We start from the raw sequence: 27,915 nt of genomic DNA, 5'->3' as shown, positions 1-27,915 counted from the left end.
ATTTGGCTTGGACTCTGTGGTCTCAGACCCCAGAACTGAGTCAATGAAGAACAGGCACAGAGAGGCAGACTGGGGCTGACCATTAGGAGCAGCTTCTGATTACATTACAGCAGCCCTGTAGTAAATGACCTATCATTAGAAATACTCTGATAGAAGCTTCATCATTGTCATGGGCTCTAGAGGGACATTCAGGCTTAAGGTGGGACTTTGACTAGACATGCTCTGCAGTTCCTTCCAGTAGCTATGCAACCATGTTCCTTGGGTAGACCGGTATATAAGTGACTCCCAGAAAGATCTCTAAGGTACTGTAAGCTGGGTGGCTGGGAAGAAGCATCTCCAGACTGGCAAGGAGAGCCGTGATGGCTGAGCAGTGAGGAGCCTGACCCAAAAGGAGAGTGTGCTACCCTGCAGCAAGGGAAGGGCATGATGTTCTTTGAGTTTAAGAAGAGCAAATGTGACCTGACAACAAGTGAGAGAGATGGAAAACAAGTGAAGGGTCCATTCCTTATTGAATGGAGGGGCAGGGAAATGGTTAGAGGGAGCAGAGAGATTGCCTTAGAAATGCATCTTTTGGTCTGATTAATATACGTTAATCTGCATGGCCATGTACATAGGACACAGGTTTGTGTATTTGTGTGTGTGTTTTTTAAGAGATGTGCAGTGCTTTCCAAGCAAAATATCTCCTCTATCTCTGGACTTCTGTTAAGGAAGCTTGATAGGCTGTCATTAAACAGATTGTTTCTCCTGTATCAAAGGCATCAAAGGTCAGATTTTGCCTTGTTTTCTTGTAACTGCCTTTGGCAGTGGGAAGAAATGGCTCCCTGGGGCTGAAGGGCCTTCTTTGTAATAGTCCTCTTAGCTTGGTTGCATCTTGCATCTATTCAAAAATATCCACATTATGCAAAGAAGGCCGTGCTCTTACAGGGTGGTGTACATATGAGGATCTGGCCCTTGGCATTTTCTGTCCTGCCTGAGACTAACAGTCGCTACCTCTGTCCTCAGTTTGCTTCTAACCTTTACATTCAATTTCTGCAATGAGATGAAAGAGAGTGCCATTTTTTAGGGTATGACAGCTGGAACTGGGATCGAAATTGAAGCAATCTCAGGAGGAACTGCAAAGCCAAGGATATGTGAATTTGGACTAAAAGGTCTCAGGAATATCTCCCTCGCTTGCACCCCATATTTGTCTTCGTGTAATTAGTCAATCCAGTAATTGAATCTATTTAATGAGTTAGACTCATAGAATGTAAGAGCCATCAGGGAACTTGGCAGATAGAACATAAGATGTCAAATCTGGCAGGAGCCTTTGAACTTAGCATGAGCATCAGAGATGGAGGGGCCTTGGGAAGACAAACTGAAGAATGGGTGGGACTTTGGGGACCACCTCATCCAGCCCCATTTTACAAATGAGGAGACTGAGCCCCCCAAAGGGGCCAAGACCCCACAGTGAATCGGTGACAGGGCCAGGATTAGAACCCAGAGGTTTTGCCTCCTACTTTTCTCCTCCTTATAGGATGCTGCCCCTTAATTGTAGCATGCTTTTTTTTTTTAAACGGCCTTTCCAGTTAGGTTAAGTTGACTGTTTTTTTTTTAATCTTACATTTTATTTGAGGTGTGTTTGGGGACTTGAGCCCTTTCCCTGTTTGTCGCAGCTGCAGTGTGTTTCTTCCTTTTAGTTACAGTTACAGAAAACACAGTATCTCCAGCTGGGACAGAGCCGAGGCCAGTACTATGGAGGGTCCCTGCCCAATGTGAATCAGATTGGGAGCAGCTCCATGGACTTGCCCTTCCAGGTGAGTATCCTTTCCTGCTTCTGCTATTTGAGCCAGTTAGCCTCTGCTCTCAACTCCACTCCACCAAGGGACTGGAAAAGTCGACCCCTCGCCCATTGACAGCCTCCGTAACACAGGTTGGCTGCTGCGTGGTGAGCAGTGCAAATCTGTTGTGTGTCTGTATCAAATGGTGTGCACTGAGAGACACTTTAGGCTTCGGGGGTCTCCAGATGATTGCCAGAGCCCTCCTCCTTGGGGGACAGGAGGAAAAAGAGTGCAGCCAGGCAGGGGCTGTCTCTGCTCTGGCTGAGACTCCCTGGATCCTCCTCGGGTCTTTCCCCTGTCAACAGAATCCATGGTGAGAATACTATTTGAACAAGAGTGTTTCAGCAGCCACTACACCTGTTGGTCAGTTTCTACCAGCAGCAGTAACTGTTTGGGGACTTTGGAACTTGGCTTCTTTTTTCTTGACTAATCCACAAGCCCTGTAATTCTCAGAAGAAAAACCCAGCAGCCTGACCCCACTTCTCTGCAAATATTTCTTGGCAGGTCCCTCTGGTGAAGTCTCTTGTTACTAAGATGTCATTGCCCTAACAAATTATTCTACAGAGCATGTTCTAGCACCTTACTGTCTGTGTTAGAGATAATTAAAGACAAATTCCACTCACCAAAACAAAGGAGAAGCCTGTTTTCAGATCCAGCAACCTGGGTCTCACTCATTCCTTCTTTTACTGACTTGCAGATGGAGGTGATGTATGTGTTGGGGGACCAGTGTGAAAACTGGGCCTCGGCCTGGGGTCCTGTTTGGGAACGTTTTGGGCTGTACTTGGACAGAGGCATGACTAATTGGAAAATAAGTTGTTCCTTTTATGAACCATACCTTTCCCATTGCTGAAAAATGGTTTTAGCATATACAGCCTAGGTCTTTGGGTCTTTAGACTTAGCAGTCTATAGTAACAGGCTAAGCAGAAAGCTGTGGATAAGGCCCAGCTCAGAAACTCTCAGCCTTTTCCCCTTGAGGATCTCCTGATCCAGTTCCAAGTGACCTGTTTCCCCTCATTCCTTACCCCCGGGTAACTTCATGTGCATAATCATTTATTTATATATGTTTATGTTTTCATTCTGCTGTATGCATTTGAATTAAATCATTTTGATTTCCTTAAAATGATCTTTCTTGATTTCCCTCCTACCTATCCCTTACCCCAGCAAATTTCCTTCCTGACTTCTGCTGTGCTTCTTAGCGTTCTTCTTGCTAGTCACCATTTCATTCCCTGACAAAGCAAGCGTTTTTATAAAACTCCTGAATATTGGCTGGCCAGAAGCCTTGGGTTGAGGCTTTCTGCTGGGGCACCCATGGTGCCACACAGTTTTCTCTTTCTCAGGGGGCTGGCTGCCTTCCCCTTGTGAGCCATAGCCAAAGGGTTGGGAAAAGCTGTGTGCAGTGATTAGCAGGTGGGGAGGGGCAGGGCTCCAGGTCCTTGGGTGTGCCCAAAGTGGGGAGGAGGGTGGACGAGTGGGATCTCTGAAAGTTTCGGTTCTTTGCATTTGCAGCGCAGCGGAATTCTTGGAGAGACCTTGGGAGCAGCTCCTGTCTCTTTGGTAAACGTGTATTGAGGCTGGTGCCAATACGTATTTGGGACTGGCTTGAGATTCCCTGAGCAGATACGTATTTGGACACTCCCTGTTCTCTCTCTCTTGGTATGCGCCCTGTTTGGTTGACGCACCCTTACAGCTCCCAAAGAGTTGTTCTGGTCTGTCAAATGAAAATGGATTTGCTCCGCATCCCAATTTTGAAAAATGCGTATTGTTTAGTTGATAGACTCTTTGGACCTAATCACAGTCTATCCCACACTCCCTGCTTCCTTGATGGACAGCAGCAGCTCTTTCCGAGCTGTTTTAGCCCATGGTTTAATCAGACAGTATCTAAGCATGTGCACCATGTTGGCATGTTTTTCTTTAAAGAAAAAAATCTTGGAGAAGAACTCAATCTTTTCTAGTTAACCTGGGAAGAATATCGCAGCAGTTAGAGGGTGACAGTCACAGCTTCCCTCTTCTCCCTGAGGCTTTCTCCCATGTCTGTTCCTCTTGTGCCTAGGACTGAATGGGTGGTTTTAGTTGAAAGGAAACTGGGACTCTTGTAATCTAGTTTGTCATGAACTCCTGGTGAAAAATGTCCTGGATTCTGACCTTACAAATCAAACCAGAGAGTGCCCATCCTTCTGGAACCCCTAAAAGGCAATTGACATTTCCCCTGGAGAGGCAAGTAGGGGGTGGGAGGGCAGCGCATAGTCATTCCAACTTCCCCCAAATTCTTCGTGGTGCTGCGTTACAGACAGAGATGTAAACAAGATGGGAGGGAGTGGTCCTTTGGGGTTCTGCTTTATTAAAAGTACAGAAGAGGTGTGTTGGGAAGGGCGGTGAGGTAGAGGCAGAATTGGCTAAATATAAAAAGATCAGGTCTACAGAGAAAGAACAAAACCTTCATTTGTGACGGAGAATAGAAATCTAAATCATTGTTACAAAACGGGAGCAGTGTTTTTTTATTGAAATAGATTTTTGCCTACAGTTTTGAAAGAGCACACAGAGCCTGAAGTCAAGCGAGATGGTGGAGGAGAGTAGATTTGTCTTATTCAGGCCGCAAATGGAAGTAGCACATTTAAGATTTCCAGACCTCCAGGTGGAGACCCGGGCCTCCTCTGACATCTTTGCTTGGCATGACAAGAGAAAGTACATATCATGTCACCTGATAGCAAGGGACAGTTGGAGAGGAGGCAGAGGCCACTGTGTGCTTATGTCCTTTGGCTAGATATTATGACAGTGACCAGGAGATGCATCCAAAGATCACACGTCCTTGCTTGGAAAAACTCACTGGGCTAAGAGTCTATTGCCAGTTGCCAGGACCCCAGCCCTGGGGCAAGCTGCCAAGGGTTGTACAACTGGCAGATATCCGGGACCCTCTAATCTTGGTCCATTAGAAGTAGGACACTGGGGAAAAAAAAGAAGTAGGGCACCGGGGACAGAGATTGAGGGGCAACCTTTAGCCCGACTGAATTCAAGAAGAAAAATGTCAGCGAAATATCCAGTTTAGGAATTTAGGCTTTGAACTTCCTCTGAAGAGCCTTGGACTTCACCCAGAGCCTGCGAGCTGCAGATATCAGCTGACCACTCACAGCACAAAGAATTTTGTGCCTTGTCAGGGACTTGAGAATACCGTGGTTGTGTGGGGAGGGAAGAGGAGACAGAAGGGAGAAGTTGGGGCCAGAGAGAGAGATGCCAGAAAAAGGGAGAGCGACTCATCAAGGAGTTACCCTGGCAGAAGGTGTTGAAATCATTTGGGCCCTGTTTGCATTTCTCTTTGCCCCTCTTGCTGCCAACCCTAGGGTAGCACTCTATAGCTGGCTCCATCTGGATGCTCCATCTGGATGCACACTGCCCCGTGCATGCTTCCTGCACCCGGTCCAGCCCAGCCCAGCCCTGCCCTGCCCTGCCTTGCCCTGCCCTACCTTCTTTTCCTATCCTTTTCCATGCACCAGCTCTCAGCAGATTCCTGGGCATCTTTCTATTTCTTCTATTTCTATCATTTCAAGTATGTTCAAAGGGTTTGAGGGCCTTAGAGGGTTGAAGAAATGATGGATGTGGAAGGAGACCGGACCTCATCTGTTTCCCTCTTTCTGCTTGGTGATGCATTCTGCTCAAGGGCCCTTTGGGTATCCCCTGACTTTGATCCAGACCAAAAGAGACTGGACATGGCTTTTAAAGGGTTGGGGTCGGGATGGGGGAGGTAAGAAAGGGAACTGTGAAGGAAAATTGAATTCCCTCGTTTAACTAAATAGGGTGGAGGGAGGCTGCTCCCCTCTGGCTTCTGCAGCTGGTAACTGTTGTATGGGTTTCTCTTTCTCTGTTTCCTCTCCCCTCCTCCCTTTCCAGACTCCTTTTCAGTCATCAGGCCTGGATACCAGCCGGACAACTCGGCATCATGGTCTAGTGGACAGAGTGTATCGGGACCGCAACCGCCTTGGGTCTCCTCACAGGCGCCCTTTGTCGGTGGATAAACATGGACGGCAGATATCCTTTTCCCTGGAGGGTTGGGGGACAAGCAGCCAATCAAGGTGTCATTGTGGAACCCAACAATGAAAGGGCTGGGAGAGTCTGTTCTATAGAATAGACTGTCAAATGTGGAAGAACCTTGGAACATTTGAGAGCAAAAGAATCTTAGAGCATAGAATGCCAGCGCTGGAAGGGGCCTTAGTGCATAGGCTAGTGGGACCAAAAGGGCTGTTAGAAACCGTTTTACACAGGGGCACCTGAAGCCCAAAGACAAGGGGGCAGTTAGTAGTGCCGGTAGAACAGACCCTTACAGACCTTGTTGTGAAGGTGTGGGACCAGCTCTTTTCCCTGCCCCAGAAGCTCCCCGTCCTTGCTGTAATGTGAGCAGCATTAGAGTCTGAGGTTTGGGCTTCTGGGCGTGAGGCCCGAGAGGCCCTTTCTCCAGGAACTGTTGGAGCTTACAGCCAGTCAGGAGCAGCCCTAAGCACTGGCCTGCCCAGGGGACAGCGCCGGCAGGCTGAGTTCAGAACTGGGGAGGAGGCGAAGACCCCTCGGAAGGAGTCAGCTGAACCCAGACACCCCACATTTCATGACCACATTCCCCTTGCCTGGAAAGGCTGCAGCCCACACATGTGTGTTCACAGGAGGAGAGTGCTGAGTGGTAGGCGGAACCGAGTTGTACCACCAGGGAAAACACATTGTAGTGGTGGATAGGGAGAAGGGGCACAGAGCCAAATGGAGAGGGCCGAGAGGAAGATGCCTCAGAGTGAGAGCAGCTCCCACCCTTTCCCAACCGGGTACAGAAGGATGTATAAGCCTGTTTGGTAGTAGGGGCCCACTACTCAGTCCACTCTCTTTTCTCATGCCTTTTCTTGTTAATTCACCATTCTAGACTAAGCCTACCTTGCTGAGGATATGATTTTCTGTCCTTTTGGCTGAAAACATATTGAATCAGAATGGGAAAGCTAAAGTTATCCCTTGGGGGGGGTCAAGTTGCCGCTAAGCGTGGGCTATTTGGTTGTTTTCCCCTTACATCATCAAATCACGTGGACAGCTGTCCATATGGGACCGTCTATCTGTCACCTCCATCAGATACAAGCTGGAGAAGGTTAGTGCATAACGTGTGTGTATCAGGGTCCGATTCAGGCCCAGGGCCCCACCAGGGTGATCTCGTGTGTTCAGGGAGTCACTGACTCCACAGCTCTCGCTGTGAATCTCTTGGCCCTGATCTCTCATCAGGTTGATAATTTGCCATCTTAGCAGCCGTTTGTGGGCACTGGCATGCGCATGCTTCATTTATTTGGTTTTGCCTGATTGGCTGATTGTTGAGTGTCCAGAAGCCCCTTTCTGTCAGTTCTTGACTCCGAGCCTGTTTCATTGGGCCTTTTCTGAGGAATCTGTTACCAGCCTCCTCTCTGCCATTTGGGAGGGCTATTGAAACGCTGCTTATTAGGTGAGGATTCTGGGGAGTAGTGTGCGGTGGTCCCTGACACCCTGACGCCAAGAGGAAGGACTGAGTCATGTCATACAGATTTTAATCGCTGAGACTGGTCGCCAGAATGTTTCCGTACTGATACTGTTGTACTTGGTTCCTAGTGTTTATTGGTGTCATTTCGTCTTCTGAGTATTTTATACATTTGCTCAGGAGGTGATGTTATCCCTGAGCTAAAATTGAGATACAAGGAGGCTTATTGTCAGCCATACCGAGAAATCTGAAGGGGTCACAGAAGTGTGTGTGTGTGTGTGTGTGTCTGTGTCTGTGTCTGTGTCTTTGTGTCTGTGTGTCTGTGTCTCTGTATATGGGTATGTGTGTGAGAAAGAGACAGTCATTCCCTTCTTTCCCCCTCCCCCCCAGTTCTGGTGTCTGCTTTAAGATAGAGAAAGAGAGAGAGGCAGTTAGGTAGCACAGTGGATAGAGTGTCGACCCTGAAGTCAGGAGGACCTGAGTTCAAATCTGACCTCAGACACATGATACTCTCACTAGCTGTGGGACCCTGGGCAAGTCACATAACCCCAATTGCCTCACCCAAAGGGAAAAAAAAGAGAGAGAGAGAGAGAGGTATAACTATGGTGGTTTAGGAGAGACTCTCCTTAGGGCTTCGCCAAAGGAAGTGGCCCCAGCCAGTGATTCAAGCAGCTCATTTTACAGATGAGAAACTGAGGCAAACAGGGTTAAGACACTTAACTTATTAGCTGTGTGATCTTGGCCTGGGCAAGGCACTTAATCCTGTCACAGGGTCATGGAGAGTCAGACACGACAAGAAAATAGACCTATGCTTTAGGAAGAATACCTTGACAGCTGAGTTGAGGATGAACTGGAGAGGGGAGACCCTTGTGGTAGACACACCATGCAGCAGCTCTTGCCCTAGTCTAGGTCTGAAGTACCTGCTTTGGGCTTATGGCAGTGGCAGAGGAGAGAGGGGGCTATGTGCCAGAGAAGGTGCCTGCTGTTTGATGAGAGGAAGAGAGTGGGAGCAGCGTGAAGGCCCGGGAGGATAGTGCTGCCCTCCACAGCAAGGAGGAAGTTCCAGAGGGGCAGGGGACTGGGGGGAAAGATCATGAGGTCAGTCCCAGGGTGCAGTGTGCGGAAGACCATTGGAGATGTGGACCTGGACCTTGGAAGAGAGGTTAGGGCTGTCTAAGTAATCAGAGGATCATCAGCACAGGATGATCATGAACTCCCTGGGAGCTGATGAAATCACCAGAGGGAGAAGAGAAGAGGGCCCAAGACAGGGCCCCCTCTGCAGCCAGACTGGCCTGTCGTCTCTGTGCCTTTGCACGGGCAATGGGACGTGCTTTTCTTCCTCGTCTCTGCTTCTTGGCATTTCTAGCTTCCTTCAAGTGTCCAATCCGGTGCCACTGTCCAATATGTGGCTTTTTTGGAATCTTCCAGGGGTTAGCCCCCTCCCCTCCAAGAATTTTTCTCTGCATATTTTGCATGTGTTTTTTCTCCACGGTAGAATGTGAGCTTTTGGAGGATGGGGACTGTTGTGTCCCCGGTTCAGGGCTGGGCATGTTGTAGGAATTTAAGAAGTGCGTGTTGAACGGATTTGAAGTCTGGCCCTGGTGTTTGTACTTCGGTTCAGTAGGGTGATAGGTGGGGTCAGGGTTGGCAGAGCAGGGAAGGGAGAGGGGCAGTAAAACAGGAGCCCTGCTGGTTCATCCTCTCTGAAGCTGGGGAAGCTAACAGTCTGTCTCGTCTTCTGCCAGGACCAATTCTGACTCTGCCCTCCACCAGAGCACCATGACACCTGCTCAACCAGACTCCTTTGCAGGAGGCTCCCAAGACATCCAGCAGAAAAGAGGTAAATGCGAGTCGCCAGAGGGCCCCGTGCACAAGCCCCATAAGCCCGCCTGTTTAGTTAGTCTGAAACCTGGTGTACTTGCAGTTATTGGCTTACCAGGCAGATGGTTGTGCCATTAAGGAAGAAACATTTGCCGTTCTTTGCTATTAGTTACGACGTATGTGTAAATATATAGGTTGGTTTTTGCAGATCAAAGCATGAACAGGAACCCCGTTCTGTTGAGGAAGGTTTTTTTTTTTTTTTAGTGCAGTTTTGTTCCTATATCTCAGAAAAGGGTGATAATTTTAAGAAGAGAAGCTTTCATTATAGAAACAAGATTATTATAAACTATTTTGCAATGAGGAAGACAAATAAGTACTTTGGAAAGAACATCAGATGGGCTTGAGGTCAGAAAATCTAGGTTCAAGTTCCAGCCGCTACAATTATTAGATGTGTGACCCTGGGCAAGTCACGTTACCCCCTGTATTCAGTTTCCTTGTCTATAAAATGGGGGCATAGGGCTTTTGTCACCAGAGTGCTTTGTGCATTGTGGAACACTCTAGAAATGTGAACCTTGTTATTACTCTCCTCAGCAGTTTAGGGATCTGTGCTCTTGTCTTTGTGAGTGTTTCTTCCCCCAGCATCGATTGCAGCCCCTCTGCCTTAGCAGATGGAATTCATTTGGTATAATCCTCTTTGAAATGACCTGTGGTGATCCTTTGAGAATATGCAGCCTGTTTCTGGTCTGATACTCGGTGTCTTTTCTGCTCGATGGCACCTGTTAGAGCTTGGTCTTTGGTGGCATAGTCCCATTAACACACCACAATGAGATTATCAAAGGAGAGTGATTTTTTTTTTGCATATGAAAGCTGTTAATTATTTTTATTATGTGCAGTCATTAAATGTTTATTACCTTTACTTTTAAATCATAATTTTATTGTTTTCTCAATTACACATCAACACATTTTTATATTCATTTTTTAAAATTTTGAGTTCCAAATTCTCTCCATTCCTCCCTCCCTTGCCCGATCCTTGAGAAGGCAAGCAATTTGGCATAGATTGTATACATGCAGTCATACAAAACATTCCCATATTAGCCATGTTGCAAAAGAAAATGCAAACCAAAAACACCAAGAATCATAAAGAAAGTAAAAAAATGCGTGCTTCAGTCTGCATTCAGACAAAAGAGGACTTTTGTGAAGGTGACTGTTGTTGTTCTTACTAGTATCATTATCATTATTACTATTATTATTTCATTCGCATATGACGTTCCAATAGAAACTGTCCTGGGATAAATTGCTATGTTGCTATTGTTCTTTTCCATTCGGTATTCTCCAGGCTTCTGAATAGGTGGCTAAAATGCCTGCTTTCTGTAGTTGAATAAAAACATCAGGCTATGAGCTTATTCTCCAGAGGCTCGCAGGAGAGGACTGGGGGTGTTACAGCACCTCACCCTTTACCCGCAGCTTTGTGTCTGCTCTCCCACTTCGCTACTGGGAAAGCTCTCTGTTCTGTGGAAGCTGAAGACCCAGGACTGGGGATGGTGAGAGCTATTAACATCCTTCTTCTTAAGTTCTATAATCTGTGACCACGATCTGGCTCAAGCAGGAGTTATTGGTCAAAATCTTCAGCAGTTTTTGAGGTCTCTGTTTGTAGTTATTTGTCAGACTGTGAAAGGCAGTGAGTTTCTGGTGTGTGATCGTAGCCACCAGGCCATGTCTTGTGAGATATTTGGCAGGTGCTAAATTTTTATAGCATTATTATTATTGTTATTGTATTACCTTTTTATCTTATTACTTTTTTATGTTGGCATTTGTTGTTAACCAGTGAGTTTTCTTTGACTTACTTCCCCAGAATAAGACAGAATATTATAAGCTATATATATTATATGTACAATATATATTATATATGTTATATATTGTAAATATTACAACCCCACATATTTCTAAAGTTTTATTGATCCTTTTTTTCTACCACATTCATTTCTGGATTTGCCTTTTCTCCTTCCCCCTTCACTATGGGCCCTTCCTTGTAAGAAAGCAAAACAAAGTTTTTCAAAAAGTTAAGCAGAGTCCCCATTGCAGTGAGTAAATCTGACAATGTGTGCAGTGTTCCCTGTCCAGGGAGACCTGAAAGGAGGGAGGTGTCATTTGTCATCTGTTCCCTGGGACCAAGATTAATCATCACATTTATTGAGGGTTCAGTTTTACTTTAGTTTTTTTTAAACATTATTATGTTTATTATTATAAGCTATCAACTGACATCTGTTGATTTAGAGGCAGCGAGGTGGTTCGGTGGATAGAGCAGTGGGCCTGGAGTGAAGAGGTCCTGAGTTCAGATCTGGCCTTACTAGCTCTGTGACCCTAGGCAAATTGCTCAGCCTTTATTTTCCTTAGTTAAAGGGGATAATAATAACACCTACCTCCCAGGATTGTATTGGGGATAAAATGAGATCATATTTGTAAAATGCTTAGTGCAGGGCCTGGCACACAGTAGGTGCTATCTAAATGCTTATTCCATTCCCCCCCCTTCAGTTCCTACAATGTGTCAGTCAGCAAACATTTATTAAATGCCCACTGTGTGCCAGGCACTGTGCTAAGCTCTGGGAGTACAAAGAAAGGCAAAAGACAATCCCTGTCAGGAGGGGGAGACAACCTGTAAACAATGATGTACGGACAAGATTTGCACAGGGTAAACTGGAGGTGATTGACAAAGGGAAGGCTTCTTGTAGAACTGTGCTAGGTGTAGGAATGCAGAGTGCTAAGTGGAACAGTCCCTGCCCTCCAGAAGCCTACAACATGTATAACATACACACAGACAAGCATATGCACAATACAAGGTAGTTCCAAGGGGAAGGATTGAGGAAGGCCTCCTGGAGAAGGTGGCCCCCTGCTGAGCCTGGAAGAAGGCAGAGGTGAGGGCGGACTCATTTCAAGCATGGGGACAGCCAGCCTGTGCAACGGTGACCTATATGAGGATCAGCACAAAGGCCAGGGTGGCTGGACTGTAGGGTGTGGGATCAGGCTGGAAAGGGAAGGTGGAGCCAGCTTATGGAGTTAATGGAGCAAGGGAGTGACATGATCAGAGCTGTGATTTAGGAGATCCCTTTGGCATCTGTATAGAGACTGGTTTGGGGCGGGAGAGACTTGAGGCCGGCAGACCCACCAGCAGGCTATTGCAGCAATGAAAGTGAGAAGGACCAGACCAGGGTGGCGGCAGGGTGAACGAAGAGAAAGAGAGAGGTGCAGAGTTGTGGTTGGGGGAGTTACCGTTGGATCAACAAGGCAAAGATGTCCAGGATGACCCTGGAGGTGCTGACCTCGGTGACTGGGAGAATAGTGGTTCCTTCAGAGGAGAGAGAAATTGAGGGGTCAAGTATGGGCTTGGGGAGAAGTAGGACGTGATTTGGGACATGCTGAGGTTGAGGTAACTAATGGGTATCCTGTTTGCAGTGAACATTGCAAATTCAAATTCAACAGTTCAATGTTCAGGCATTTGGTAACGAGACTGTGAAGCTCAGAAGAGAGGTAAAGGCCTGGGGCCCTCAGTGCAGAGACAGTAACTGGCCCTGTGCGATGGATGAGGGCCCCCTGAGAGGGTGTAAAGAGAAGAGGAAAGAGCCTAGGGCAGAACCTGGGGGTGCCCCCACAGTAGGGGCTGGGATATAGATGATGATCCGGGAAGAACCGGACAGGTAGGAAGAAAACCAAGAGCGCACTGCAAAAAACTGGAGAAGAGAAGGCATCTAAAAGGGAATCAGCAGTCGTGGGCTGCAGAGGGGCCAAGAAGGATGAGGATTGGGAAGGCCATTGGATTTGGCCGCGGGAACTTTGGAGGGAGCTTCTCAGGTGATCCTCCCATTCTGCATTGTTTGGGGAAATGATGGTTTTACTTGGTGTGTGTTAAGTTCAGATTTTTAAAAAATGGAAACATTTCTGACGCTTTGGAGAGAGTGTCGATCAGTGAGGTTGGAAGTCATACTGCAAAGAGGGGAAAGTAGAGGCAATGAGTGCAGACAGCTTTTTCTGTGAGTTTGACTGGGGGTGGGTAGAGGATATAGGAGGATATAGGATGTTAGCTTGAGGCAATGATAGGCCTTTGGGAAGATTTTTTTTTGGGGGGGGTGAGGCAATTGGGGTTAAGCCCTGGGTCACACAGCTAGTAAGCAGCAGGTGTCTGGTCTGAGGCCGAATTTGAACTCAGGCCCTCCTGACTCCAGGCCTGGTGCTCTCTCCACTGCGCCACCTAGCTGCCCCGGGAAGACTTTTTTTTTTTTTCAGAAGAATGAAGACTTGGGAGCAGAGGAGCCTGTAGATAGGGAGAGATTGGGCAGTTCATCCAAGCCTTCCTAGGTTTCTCTAAATTCTTTCACTTCATCATTTATTAGAGCACAATGATATTTTGTTACATTCGTGTACCACAATTTGTCTAGCCATTCCCCAAATCAGTGGACCTCACTTTGTTTCCTTTTTTATGAAGGAAAAAAGGAAGGAAGGAAACAAGTATTTATTAAACACCTACTATGTATCGGGTACTATGCTAAGTACTTTACAGATAATCATCTCATTTGATCCTTACAATAACCCTGGTGCTATTATGACCCACATTTTACATTTGAGGAAACTGAGGCTGACAGAGGTAAAGTGACTTGCCCAGAGTCACACAACTAGTAAGTTGTGTCTGAGGCTGGATTTGAACTCGGGTCTTCTTGACTCCAGGCCTAGCATTCTAGATGTGCACATCTAGCTGCCCCCTATTACAAGAAGTGCTACAATGAATGCCTTCCTTGGGGCACTGCTAGGTCCAAGTAGTAAACAGTTTGGTGACTTTTCTCCCATAATTCCACACTGCTTTGTAGACGTCAGCAGTGAATCAATGCCCGGGACTCCTTACAGCCCTTCGCTACTGGCTGGTTCTGTTTTGTATTCTCTTTTCCAGTTTGATCTGGATTTCTCATTTCATAAATAGGTTTAGGGAACTTGTGTAAGGTCACACAGCTGGGAACGAGGCAAAGCCGGCTCTTCCTTCAGTCTTTAGACTCCCGGTCCCAGCCCCTTGTGGTTGCAGAGCTCTGCTTCTGAGATATCAGGATCCAAGCAGTCTTGTCCCATTCCTCGGAAGCCATGTCTAGGCTTCTCTCCTTCTGTTGTTTATGCACAGAGTCAGCCTGCCAGAAGTAGGAGGTTCTCATAGGAGGGGGCTGGAAGTGGGGTTCCCCCCTAATTCATGAAAGGAAGCAGCTAAGCTTGTAGCAAACATCAGATTTCAAGAGGTAGGAGTTTCCCCTTTACTCTCACCCCACTTCTCGTCACACTTGCCTGGCGTCAGGGTCAATTCCAGGGGTTCTGAAGGTAAATAGCACATCTGGCCTACCAGATGTTCAGCCTCCATCCTGGGTTAGCTTGGGCTAAACAGAGAATGAAACATATACAGAACTCGCAGACTCAAGGACTTAATATTTTCCATCTCTTTTGATATACATTAGTTTCTGTGGGTTTTTTGTACCAAATCCTTTTATAAAATTTTTTTTCTTGCCCAAAGGAGTTATTGTTGTTTCAATAATTACAGTATATCCATAATCTGAATAAGAACAATACCTACTGCTATAAGTAAAATTCTTAAGTAATGCCCCTAGACAGTTTATTAACAGGTTTTGTCTCATGTTCCTTCTTTTTTTCTCCCCCCCCCAACTCCTCCAACCCCAGTCTTATTGTTGACAGTCCCAGGAATGGAGGAAACCACCTCTGAGACAGACAAAAACCTCTCAAAACAAGTGTGGGACTCTAAAAAGGTAAGAATTTATGAGATTCTGAGATTTGGGAAACAGAACTTTCTCATGAAGCCTAGTGTATCGCCTCTGCATGGGAGAGGAAAGCTGGAAATGCTGCTGGGGAGAGTAACCTGTGGGCCGCAGAGGGGTCTGTGCATTGATTTCAGGGGATCCCTGGACCTGAATGGGAAAAAAAAAGACATCTTTATTTCAATAAGTATTGTTTCCTTTTGTTACCTTCTGCATATTATTTTCTGCACTTAAAAATGTGGCTCTGAGAAAGGCACCGTAGACTTCACCAGACCCACTGTTTGAGAGGTCCAGGGCCCCAGGACTAGACTAATCTCTGAAGGACTCAGAAGCAGAAAGAGCTGTCTAGCAGGGGAGGGGGCTGCCCGGCGAAATGATGAGTTCACTGTCTTTGCAGGTGTTCACACAGAAGCTAAACTATGCCTCGTCAGAGACGTTGTAGAGAGGGTCACGAGACAAAGTGGGAGTTCCCTAAGAGATCTCTGTAGTGGTTTCACATAGTGGGGAGTGCTGTTGGAGGCGATACCCTCCCCCTGCCCCCCTGGCTCAAACGTAGGGAGAGGAGACAGAAGCATTGGCTGCAGTTGTTGAGAACTGCTTCCTGGAGAAAGCGAGGCCTCGAAGGACGGACCGAATTTGGATTATAAGAAAAGGAAAAGGACTTATAGAAAAGTCGGCCACTTGTTACGTTGTGTGGTGCTTGTCAGGTCCAGGGCCCAGGCCAGGCTGGGTGTCCACGGTGTGCTCTGATAAAGACTTGGGGATTGTTTCAGGGATGGGGTTTCCTCATCTATCAGGGGTGAGCTTTGTTCTGAACAGTCTCTAGTGTTGATGCCCAGCCTTCCCAAGATCTGGGGGAGGAAAGGGGCCATCGCAGTTTCCAGCTAGGGTAAACCGCTTAGAAGATTCTGAATGGCTGGAGGAGGCCTTAGCTGCTCAGGAGGACCAGCTAGTGAGAGCTGTTCACAGCCCACTTCACTGTGGAGAGAAGGTTGGTAGGAAAGCAAATGTCCCCTAAGCCAGGGTGAGCCAAGGAGGACAAACAGAGCCCTGCCTAGGGGCAAACTAGTTTAGCGGCTTTTGAAGAGCAAAGTTTGTAAAGTCTTCTGGTCTCCAGTGGGCTCATTGTTTTGTGTTCCTTCTATATTCAAATAATTGCTCGATCATTCCATCAGCAAGCGTTTATTGAGGGAGAGCCTCTCATGTGTCAAGCACTGTATTGGGTGCTGGGAATACAGAGACAGAAATGGACTGGTCCCTGTCCTCAAGAAGTTTATAAGAATATGCATACAAGAATATGTAAAATAAATAAATAAATACAAAACAGCAAAGCTCATTTGGAGATGAGGCATTGGCAGCCGGAGAGATCAAGGAGGGCCTCATGGAAGAGGTGGTCTTTGAGCTCAACTTTGAAGGAAACTACAGATTCTCAGAGACAGGGGAGGAGGGAAAACATCCTAGCCTGGGGGACAGCCTGTGCAGAGGCAGAGAGGTGGGAGAGAGAAGGCCCCAGGCAAGGAGCAGAAGGAAGGCCAGTGTGGCCAGACTGGAGCACGTGGGGGAGGGAGAAATATGTTATAGGGCTAGCCAGGTGAGCTGGCACGAGACTGTGGAGGCCCTTTGATGGCAAACAAAGGCATTTGGTCTGAGAGGTGAGTGTAGTGAGCAGGGGAGTGACATGACACCCTCTGCTTAGAATGTCAATTTGGCAGGTGTGTGGAGGAGAGACTTAAGGCAGGAAGACCATAGGGAGACTCTTCTCGTGGTCCAGGAGTGAGTTGATGAGGGCCTGAATGTGCTGGCTTATCTGACAGCCGCTGCAGTGGTAGAGGCAGCAAGAACTGGCAGCTGGTTGGGCTTGTGGGGCAAAAAATCAAGGGTGGCTCTCAGGTTGCTGGCTGAGATAACCAGAAGGATGATGGTACCCTCAGCAAAAGAGGAAGGTTTGGATGAGTTTGGACAAGCCTGAGGGCACGGGGCAGAGGAAGACAGTGAGTTCTTGTTAGACACGTGCTGAGTTTACGATGCCAACAGAGCATCCAGTTTGTAATGCCTACAAGCAGTTGATGATGTGGGCCTCGAGCTTAGAAGAGAGACTAGGGCTAGATATGTAGATCTGGGAGTCGTCTGCTGAAAGGTGAGAGCTGAGGAGGTCCCTGAAGGAGTGTGTTGAGAGAGAAGAGGACCTGTGAGCAAGCCTTTTTATTCACCCACGATTAAGGGGCATGATGTGGATAATTATCCAGCAAAGGGCAATGAAGGAGATGAATGCAGAAAGACCCACAAAAGAGAGAAGATCCAGGAGGAGAGGCTGGTCAGCAGTTGCAAGGCTGTAGAGGTCAAGAAGAATGAAGAATGAGGACTTGGAACAGGTCATTGCATCTGGCAATTAGGAGATCATTGGGCGTTTTGGAGAGAGCAGCTTCCAAAGCCAGACTGCAGAGTTTAGAAGCTCGTCAGAGGAGGGGAAGTGGAGACATGAAATGTTGGCAGCATTTCGTAGGATTTTTGTCTCTGAAGGAGTGTAGAGGGACATAGGAGATGGTATGGCTTTAAGGAGTTTTCAGAATGGGTGAGGCGTCTGCATGTTTGTAGGCAGAGGGGAGTGAACTCACAGTCAGGGCAAGATTAAAGATGAGAGAAGGAAAAGAGGTGATTGTGGGGTATCTGGCAAGGTATGTAACTTGGTCTTGGTGTTATTGTTAGCCTTCTCTTGAAGACTGCTGAGCTAACTCTGCACCTAACAGGGTTGGCCCTTCCTAAGTGCTTGTGGATGGATTAATGCCCACCCCAACCCCCAGTGGAAGAAGGGATCATGACTTATTTATTCTTTATCTCTTAGCACACATCTTGCATTCAGGAGGAGCTTCAGAAATGTTAATGAACATTGAATTGTTTTATGAGCAATTCCTTGAGGAAAACATTAACCCCAAAGAGCAAGGAAAATAGAGAAATGAGAGAAAAGAGCAGTTTGGTGAATTTCAGTCCCCAGTCAAATCCACTAGTTTTTGGCCTTGAAAGCCATTCATTGTGTCCCCCAGCCTCTTGGGTCTCACCATCACCACAGTATTTCTGACGTTGGGATCAGTTAAATCATAGAGGAACCATAGTTGATCCATCCTTTTCTTTGGAGGTTGTCTTATGTTTAGTTTATAAAACTGTGTAAAGACTTCTCTGTTATTGAGCTGATGAGTCTCCCAGGTTGGGTCTGAGGTGTACTTATGCTCAGTGCTGAAGAAAATAGAAAGGACATAGATCCATAGCATGGTACCTATTGGAGCGTCAGTGTGTAAACGTAGCCCGACGTGCTCTGAGAGCAGATATCGTACCGCCAGAAGGCATTGGGGGGACTGCTCGGGGGTGTTGGGGTGGAGGCTGAGGAACGGACCACGGGGGAGCAGCTGGGTCGAGAATCAGAACGCTCAGCTCCAGTGTAAAAAGACAGGCTGCAGCTCTGGCTTTGCTATAGGCATCAATTCAGACAATCTGTTGTTGATTTCTGGCTGGTTTTGGTGTTTTGTTTGAAGTAATACTGGCAAAATCAACTATTATTAACACAGCTCTGGCCTCCAAGAATATCTCCCCAAGCATTTGGGGGTGGACACTGGTTTCTCCCTTGAACAGTTGAATCAGGATTTCTGGTCACTTTGAGGAGAGTTGTTTCTGAGTTAGGAGTGTTCCCAAAGGTGCCCCAGCATCACTCCTCTGAGGCTTGGGAGCCCGGGCTTCTCCTGCCAGACATCAGTGCCCCAGCTTCCTCCCTGGACGCCAGGCCATTTCCGCTGAGTCAGGAGGGATCACCACCCAGTGTGACAGGCTTGTCAGACAGATCTAAGCCATCACTAGCCAGGCTGTGGTTTACAGCATTGAGAGGCAGCCTGGTATAGGGGGAAGATACCTAGCCTCTCCAGATCCTGGCTGCTATTATCTATCAGCCCCAAGTCATTGGGACTGAATCACTTTCTTTCTCAAGGAATTCAGCACAGTCTTCCTCTCACTTCACCCCTTATACCTGGGGACATCAGTATACATGTTGCCTCCCCACCCCAAACACCCTGCCTCCTAGCTCATCAGCCTCTCAGCTTCCATGACCTTCCCCTTCACTCTAATCAGGCACACACACAGGTCATCGTACCCTCAATTTCATTATCACCTGGTAACTGCTCGTACTCTGTAGAACTCTGAATTGCTTTTCTTGATCCTCCCATCTCACCTGCCTGTCAGCCTCAGTCCTCCCAACCTTCTCTTTATCCTCAGGGTGACTTTCGGTCATGCTCTCCCTCCCTCCTTCCCTCCCTTCCTGGCCTCCTTTGCCAGTATTAGCCCATTCAGTCTTGTGCTGTCCTCTGTCCCTTGAAGCCCTGGCCCCCTTACTCATGTAGCAGTCGTACATTTCCAGACTGCAGCCCCAGTTGCCCACCACCATCTGCCTTTTCCTTTCTATTCCTGTGCTGTAGAACCAAAGGGAGAAGTCACCCCATGTCGTGACATGGTCTGCTACAGACAGACATTTGTTTCTGTGCTCTCGGCCCACTTCTGCTGCTTATCAGCTGGGGGATTGCATTACTTAGGTCTCTGGACGTCAGTTTTCTCATAGGAAGAATGAGAGCGTTGGACTAGATGACTTCTAGGGTCCCCTTCTGCTCTTAAATCTGTGCTCTATGAAAATGAACCTCTACTGGACCCTCACTGTTGCAGGGCAATCCTTTTACTCTTCCTTCGTCAACTCCATCACACTCCCTACAGCGTCTGTTCTAAACCTTCTTTTCTTTTCTCAGGCCTCTCAACGACACCCCTTCATTCTCAGCAGAGGACCTAGCTTCATACTTTATCAAGAAAATAGAAGCTGTCTGTTCTGAGCTCTCCCTCCTGCCTCTTCCCTCTTCTTTTGCTTTAGGCCTGGAGGAGGAAGTGGCCATGCTCCTGGCTGAGCCCCTTCCTTCCATCCTCTCCCCTTTGCTCCAGAAGCCAGTTCCTTCCTTCATACCTCATCTGTCTCAAACTTCAGTGTCTCTTATCTACTGAATCCTTCCCTGCTAGCTAAAGACATGCCCAGATCTGCCCCAGCCTTAAACAGCCCCTCAGATTGTTGTCCTGTGTCTTTCCTCTCTTTCGTGACCAGGCTCGTCTACATGTGGCTTCACTTCCTCATCTCCCACTCACTTCTCAGCCCCTCGCAATCTGGCTTCTGAGCCTTCCCTCTACTGAAAAGGCTCTCTCCCCAGGTCACCAGCCATGCCCTACCCTTGACTCCAATCCTCTTTTCTCCCCCTTCTTCCTCACTGCTGCATCTTGCCCTGTTGATGAGTCCCTTTCCAGGTATACTGTCCTCCTGCTCCTGGTTCTCTTCCTCCCCATCTTTGTTCCCAGCCTCCTTTGCTGTACTACTGGCCATGTCCCTCCTTCAGTGCATGTGCTGTCCTGAATGTCTGGGACACATCTGAAAATGTCCCTAGGGGAGCCGCCCTCTTCCTGACTTGTTTATTTCTGTGGAGGTTGCCACAATTCCTCCCAGTCACCTGGCTTCTCAGCCTCGAAGTCATCTTTGACTCTTTGGTCTTCCTGTCAGTTACCAGTTACCAGTTCTGGCCACCACCCTGGCCCAAGTCCTCACCAAGTCTCCCCTGGGCTAGAGACCCCCATTATCCAGCCCACAGGCCGTTCTCTGTACAACTGCCAGACTCCTGTTCCTACAGCGTCACTCTAACCATGTCACTACTCTGCTCTAGAAGCTTCAGTGGCTCCCTATTTTCTAGGAGAAACTAAAAACTTCTCTGTCAGGCACTGAATCTGTCTGCTATCTGCATAAAACTATCTGCAGCCTGCATTTCCAGCCTGATTCCACGTTGCTCCCCCTTGCATACTTCCATTGCATCCGCACTGGCCCATTTGATGTTTCCTATGAGTGACATCCCATTTCTGCCCCTGGGCCTGCGCACAGGCACATATTCCCCTATGCTGGAATACCCTCCCTCCCCTCCCCTCCCCTCTCGTTTCTGGAATCCCTCAGCTCATGTGCCTCTTGCAGACAAGGCCTTTTCCCCCTCCCTCTTACCTTTCCCCACTTGGTAGAGCTTTGTATATGCTGTGTATGGACTTACAGGAGTTCACATTGGTTTGTCCCAGTAGAAGGTAGGCTCCTTGAGGGCAAGCATTGGTCTGTCCTTATCTTTGTATCTCCAATAGCCAGCACAGTGGCTGGTGTCAAGTAGGCATGTAATAAATGTTCAGTTGAATCGAATGGTCTTTCCTTTACAGGTTCCTTTCCTCCTGTGAGAGCGGAACAAGAGGGATGCTTCTGTAGAGACCTCAGCTGCTATTTTTATACTAGGTCCCCGGTAGCCCAAACCTCTAAATCCCCAAGCTCGGCCCACTGCTTGAAGGTCCCCCACGGCTCACGGTGCTGTTACTCCCCTGCCAAGTGCCTCTTCCCTCTTTTTCACCATGGGCACAAATCGACCCTGTGCTGCACTCGGAGAGTAGTTTAATTGTGCAGTAGTGGAGGAGTGGTCACAAATGCCCTTTTGAAGTTTTCGCTAGGGAGCTCCTGCCCTTCCCCAAGCCGACCTCATCACACCTTCCTAGAAGGACTCTTTCTTTGCTGATGACGTGACCTTATTCCTGGAGACTTCCTGATGTAGAGATCCAAAATGCTCCCCTTCCTTCAAGGGCTCCAGCCTGAGGTGGGGTTTTCCTAAGCCGTTGTCTTCCCTGCCCCATGACTGGGCAAGGGGCAGGTGCCAGTTTCCAGTCTTTGTGACCATCTGCTGCCTCCTGGGCATTTCAGAGGGGAGAGCTTAAAAACAGTGAATTGACTTATTTCTGGAAGACCCTGGCTCTGGAGCTTTAGCTTAAACCACCTTAGGGGGACGCCAGAGTTGGGGACCCAGGATGTGGCCTGCACGCTGCCATATGTTCCGAAGCAGGGCCACATATCCAGGATTGAGGAGTGTGAAAATGCAGGCTTTGTTTGGCATCAGAAAGATCATTTTAACAGGATCTGGCTTGGAGTTCTGCTTTCTCACATTCATGAGCAGTGTGACCTTGGGCAAGTTACTCCTTTCTGGGCTGCAATTTTCTCATCTGTAAAATGATAGGGGATGATCTCTAAGGGTGTTAACTTGGACATGGCGACCTGAAAGTGTCACAGAAGACCAGGGACACTGTGGGTTTAGTGGCTCTGAGTGCTGAGGAATGCATGCAGCCTTCTCGAGCCGGGTTTCACTGTGGTCTTGTGTTTTATTTCAGACAGGGTCATCAAGACCTAAATCCTGTGAAGTCCCAGGAATCAAGTAAGTCTTGGGTGTGTCTCAGTTTACGTCGTTGGCACTCCTGTGGGCATGCTCCTGGCGCGTGGGACACACACACACACACACACACACACACACACACACACACACACACGTACCCCAGGCACCCGTGGCCATTAGGTAGAGAGGCAGTAGTGCAGCACCTTAGAGCTGTTGGGAGGGGCAGACTTTGTCTTCACTTAAAACAACATCTGCTTAGCGGCTAGTTTTAAAAGCAGCGAGCCTGAGCAGGTGATGAGTCTGCATGGAGTAGAGCAGGACGCCATGCTCCTGAGGGGATGACTGTGCTGCTGAAAGCAGAGCCTGCGGTCCTGGGCAGCCGGAGCAGTAGCGCCTGCAGCCCCTCTGCTGCCCTTTGCCCTGCCTCCAGCTGCCCAGAGGACTGGGGGAGAAAGGGTGACCCCCTGTGTCGAGATAGGGCTTCAAGAAAGCCATGCATTTCTGGGCAACTGCTGAGATGACTGATTTGGTTTTAATAATATAGGCTATACTGCTAAAAGGAAATCTCTGAAAAAATATGATGTGTAGGTGGACACTAGCAACCGTATTGAGGTTCTGCAGGTCTGACTGGGGAGAAGAGCACAGCCTCCTTTGGCCTAATAGGGTAAATATGCTCCAAGAGGTGTTGTATCTAATAATATTGGTATCAGTTCTTATATCTGATTGTTTTGTGAACCCCGCCTTATTTCAGTGTTGAAAAAGTACCAAGCTGAGAGTTGGGAGGCTTGGGGTCTCAGACGTCCCAGCTCTGCTGTAACGGTCTCTGTGACCTTAGACAAATTGCTCCAATTCTCTGGGCCTCGTCTCCTCACCTTTGACTTAAGTAGTTGGAGTCGATGCTCTCTAAGGCCTCTGCTCTCTCTGACATTCTGAGTTCTGAGGGCCCTTCTTGATCTAACGTCTAGAGTTCTAACGTTCTGTGGTTCTAAATTCTCTTTTGTATTAGGGCCTGGAAGAAGAACACAATGGCAGGCAGCCCCTCGAAGCTCACTGTTGCTGTTCTCTGTGTGGTCTCTCCCTCTCATTTAGCATCTTCCCGTCCACTGACCAGGAAAACACTACAACCTTAATTCCTGCCACCCATAACACAGGGGGCTCCCTCCCTGACCTGACGAATATCCATTTCCCTTCTCCTCTCCCAACCCCTCTGGATCCGGAGGAGTCCACGTTTCCAGCCCTGAGCAGCTCCAACAGCACTGGCAACCTGGCAGCCAATCTGACCCACCTGGGCATCGGCACGACCAATCAGGGTAAGGGAGCTTGATGAAGGGAGGGGTATCCTGACCCCGGTGCACAGCACGGCTTGTGTGGACACTCCGTGGCGTAGGGCAGCACAGTGAGGGGGATAGAAGGCGAGGCAGGGATTCCACTGAGTGTGCATGTGTAGATGCAGTTCAACCATTTTAGGGTTGAAGGGTGTTCTACAGATGTGGGCGTTTTGATGTAATGTGCATCTGGAGATAGTCGTTTAGATGTTACTCGTTCGCTTGGAGCAACAACAGACCATTAGGCAGGTGAATATATCATCCCAGAAGCTTGTTGAAAGAGAGCTCTGGCCCTGAATTTTCGCAGAACTTTCAAAGAAATCTCCAAGTCTGGAATTGCTCTGTTGCTTTCTTGGAGAACAAGAGAGGTGATAGGCCTGTGCTCTGGTCAGCTCACATCTGGATTGCTGTGTTCAGGTCTGGGTGCCACATTTTGAGAGGGATGTTGGCAAGCTGGAGCATGCCCAGAGCATGCTTGTCAGAATGCAGCAGCAGCTCAGAACCATGCTCTGTGAGGGCCAGCTGGAAGAACCAGGGATGTCTGTGCCTGGAAAGGGGGTTCCTTAGAGGGCCATTCTATTGTCTTCACATATTTGAACGACTTCTGAATGAAAAAAGGAGCAGACTTGTTCTGCTTAACCCTTGAAGGGAGACCTGGGATCCATGAGGTGGGGGCGGAGGGGATAGTTATAGGGAAGCAGATTTGGAAGCTGTTGTAGAGGGAATTCCTGCTTCAGGGAAGGATTGGATTAGCTGAACTCTGTGGCTTTCCTGCCGTGAGATGGTGTGACTTGGTGGAGAGATGGGACCAGCTTAACCTTGGAGCATACACGTTGGGTCCAGATGTGGTCTGTAGAGAAGGTCCAGAGCGGGGCCTGTTGCGGGGCACTGGACGCTGAGCTGCGCCTTCCAGTTCTGTCCTGGGTTTTACGGTGTGCCCACGGGAGCCTGGATATGTCTAGAACTTGCTTCTTTTCCTGAAGACAGAGTCTCCAAAGGCCTGGTGGTCCCTACCTCCTTACTTTGCCTGCTTGCACTTCATCAGTGTGATGAGGACTTGGAGATTCCCCTAGGGATCAGGCTGAGGCTTGGGGGTTTGGAGCTCAGTGCTCGGGGCGCAGAGCATTTGCCACTTGCTTTGTCTGACTCGTGAGAAATGACTGACTATGGAGTCGGAGGTTCTGAATTCAAATCCCCGTTCTACTTGTTAACTCTCTTTCTGACCTTGGACAAGTCTCCTCCTTTCTCTAAGCCTCAGTTTCCATATGCATTGGACGTTATGGTTTCTAAGGTTTAAAGCTATGCTCCCGTGATATTGGCCAAGTACAGTGGGGCCTTTTCCTTTCTGGCGGCCACCATGCAGGCCTGGAGCATGTGGAGGGCTTGATGAGAAGGGCTTTGCTAATTAGATGAACACATTACCCTGAGAGACAGGGCACTAGCCTCTGAACATTCCCAAATAGGTCTGCTAGCTCCCAGTAGAGGTGCTGTGCGTGAGGTCTGGAAGTCAGATGGGGGTTCACTGAGTCTCTTGATCTCCTCCTCGAGACACCTTCTATTTTCTGTTCCTCGTTTTATCAGCTCGAATCTGCAGCAGCCTCCAGCAGTGCTCATTCAGTGCCTTTGCCAGAGTGCCCTTGGCAATCCTTTCAAAGCACTCCCAAGGCTAATGTACCTCAAAACTGTACTGAGTCTAAACAAATGGAGTAGAATATACACATATGAAAATAATAGACTTGAGAATGTTGCCTCGTACCTAGCAGGAGGACACACACTGAAGGGCGGCCTGGTTGTTAGCGTAAGAAGAGTAGAATCTCATAATGTTTGACATATGTTTGATTGTTTGTGCATTTGCCAGGGAGAACAGGTCACTTGGCAAGGCTTTTTGCATTTTAAATCAAGCAAGAGCTGCTGGCCTCTGGCACATACTGTACTTACCACCCAGACCAGCCACTCAGGCCCTTGGACAACAAAGAAGAGGTCTGTGTCTCCTGGATGACGACTTAGCTCCTCTCTGGTTTCTGTCCTCATTTGTTGAAATCCTGCCTCCAGCTCCTCATCAGAAATAGAAAGGCTATGAAATCTGCAGATTGGGAGTGGGCGGGCGGGTGGGGAATGTTTAAAGGCTAGAGGGTGGAAAGGTTCTCCTGGGCAGGGGAATTTTCTGGGTGGCCCCCTTGAGCAAATGTTTTGTGCAGTCAAACAGAGCAGATTTTGACTCACTACTCGTTTGGTGTGGAGTGGAAAGACTATTTGAAGTCAGAAGACATTGTCTGACCCTTGGGCATGACCCTTAGCCTCTGTGGGCCTCAATTTCCTCATCTGTAAAGTGATCAAGTTGGATTGATCTCTCAGCTCTCTTCCAACCAGATTCTCGGATCCTCCCGTCATCACTAGGACTCCTTTCTGAGTAGGCATCTTGCAGAGGTGATGTGAGTTATTACAGTGAATTCCAAGTTCCATAGCCTATCCTCTCTATCTCATTTAGATTTCAGGTTGTTTTAGGAAGCATGTGAGGCTACATCAGCTTGGTTAGCAGCCCAGCATTTGGCCCCTGTCATTTTGAAAACCTGTCTGGCTTCAATATGAAAATCTTTTTTTTTTTTTTTTTCTGGGCGCATTAGATAGTGTTGCACAGTGGAAAGAGCCTCCGCTTGGGAATTGGAAGGCCTGGCGGGCTTCATTCAGGTCCCAGTTCTTTCCTTACTTGCTGTGTGACTCCCTCCTAGGCAAAACACACCTCTTGTCTCAGCCTCAGTTTCCTGTATGGAAAATGAGATCTAGATCATGGCTTCTTCATGTGGAGTCCCTGAATTATTTTTTAAAAAATGTTTTGATATCTGTATTTCAAAAGAATTGGTTTCCTTTGTACTCCTCTCTATTGTATTTTACCTTAAAAAGCCTTGTTCTGAGAAGGGCTGTCCTCCAGACATCCCCAGGTGGCCATTGCTGCGGGGGTTGTGGACACCGGTGAGGAGAAGCAGCCCTACTCTAGATTCAGCTGTAAGGGCCCCTTTCAGCTGTGAAAATTGTATGACTCTCTGAAGAGCTGGGAAACCAGGAAAGCAACAGTACCTGAAATGGGCAATGGTATGCTGGAGTGGCATCAAGGCAATAGGCTTTCAAATGATCATCCATGCTGGGCTCACTCTAGAAACCTTTCCAGCTTGACAGAACCTGTCTCCCAGAGCTTCTGTTCTTCTGACAGCATGTTTGAGCAGCCATCCATGTCACCTCCCGAAAGGAGTCAGGTTTGACAGACAGACATGCAGGGAAGCACTGGTCACTGAGCCAAATGTGCTGAAAGAGCCTGTCGAGAGTGAGGTCCCATGCTTCATATTAGACCGCCAAAATCTTGCATGCCTGTGACTTCATTGAGGTGGGTCCTGTTTCTGCCATGCCAGGACAGACTTGTTCCCTAGCAGCCTACCTTCGGGTGTTGAGCCTCTCCGTACTGCACAAGGCCAGTCCTCCTGTGTCAGAGCCCGAGTCTGTCCCCTGGCTGCTGTTAAGAGCTTCTAGGCTCTGTGCTCAGCCGCAAAAGCATCAGAGAGCCCGGGGCCGTTCCTGTGCCATAGCGGAGTGCCAGACCAGACATCTTGAAATGAGGGCTCTGGTTAAACAACAAAACAGTAAATAGTGAGGGGGGTAAACAGGAACCGTAAAAAGAGGCAGATAAAGAGGCATAAGGCAAAATCAACCATCCAGAAACAGGATACACGTTGACTACAGTTATAGCTAACTGATGGAAGCACAACCAAAGGAAGCAGAGCCCGAGGCAGGTTTGGAAGGGACCTCGCACACAGAGCACATCCATTGCTGTTGGGTTAGTGTTGATTCAGCTGCTGGACCTGGAATCAGGAAGACTCCTCTTCCTGACTTCAAATCTGGCCTCAGACACTAGCTTCGTGACCCTGGGCAAGTCACTGAACCCTGTTTGCCTCAATTTCCTCATCTGTAAAATGAGCTGGAAAAAGAAATAGCAAGCCCTTCCTGTATCTCTGCCAAGAAAACCCCAAATGGGGTCACGAAGAATCACACAAGACTGAAATGACCCAACAACAGCGTCGTTCCTTTGTTTGGTATTGTTTTGCTAAACATGTAAGGTTTTTTGATATGAAATTTTATCTTGTTTGTCAGTTTGCTTCTTTTGTGGATGGATATTAAATTTAAAATTGTTTTAAAGCCAAAGAAATTAAGGCTGCTGAGAAAAGCCTTGGATTTGGAGTCGGGGGACCTGGGTCTGAGTCCAGGCTCTCCCAGTTACCCCTGGTCAAGGATCTCATTTCCCTCAGCTATAAAAAGGGAGTGGGACGAGATGTTCTCTCAGGTCCCTTCCAGCTCTGACTTTCTCTATTCTAAAGACCCTCCCAGCTCTGATATCCTGTGGTCTAAAGGCCCCCCCAGCTCTGACATTCTCTGTTCTAAAGGCCCTCC

General features: G+C 48.0%; 1 protein-coding gene across 1 annotated transcript; it reads left to right on the top strand.

Moving 5' to 3' along the window:
- Nucleotides 1-1,676: 1,676 nt before the first annotated feature.
- LOC114032636 (CREB-regulated transcription coactivator 1-like) lies at nt 1,677-26,504 on the top strand (the record flags this gene model as incomplete). The annotated part of the gene is made up of 9 exons (XM_027847998.1): nt 1,677-1,793; nt 5,700-5,837; nt 6,866-6,927; nt 9,030-9,124; nt 14,809-14,894; nt 22,152-22,195; nt 23,243-23,463; nt 25,027-25,109; nt 26,418-26,504. Coding segments are annotated over 9 exons (933 nt in total), but the record flags the coding sequence as incomplete, so codon positions are not given.
- Nucleotides 26,505-27,915: the final 1,411 nt, after the last annotated feature.

The sequence above is a fragment of the Vombatus ursinus genome, unplaced genomic scaffold, assembly GCF_900497805.2.
Source record: "Vombatus ursinus unplaced genomic scaffold, bare-nosed wombat genome assembly UNPS02005549.1, whole genome shotgun sequence".
Taxonomy (NCBI): domain Eukaryota; kingdom Metazoa; phylum Chordata; class Mammalia; order Diprotodontia; family Vombatidae; genus Vombatus; species Vombatus ursinus.
This window is presented reverse-complemented; position numbering and strand designations above follow the sequence as displayed.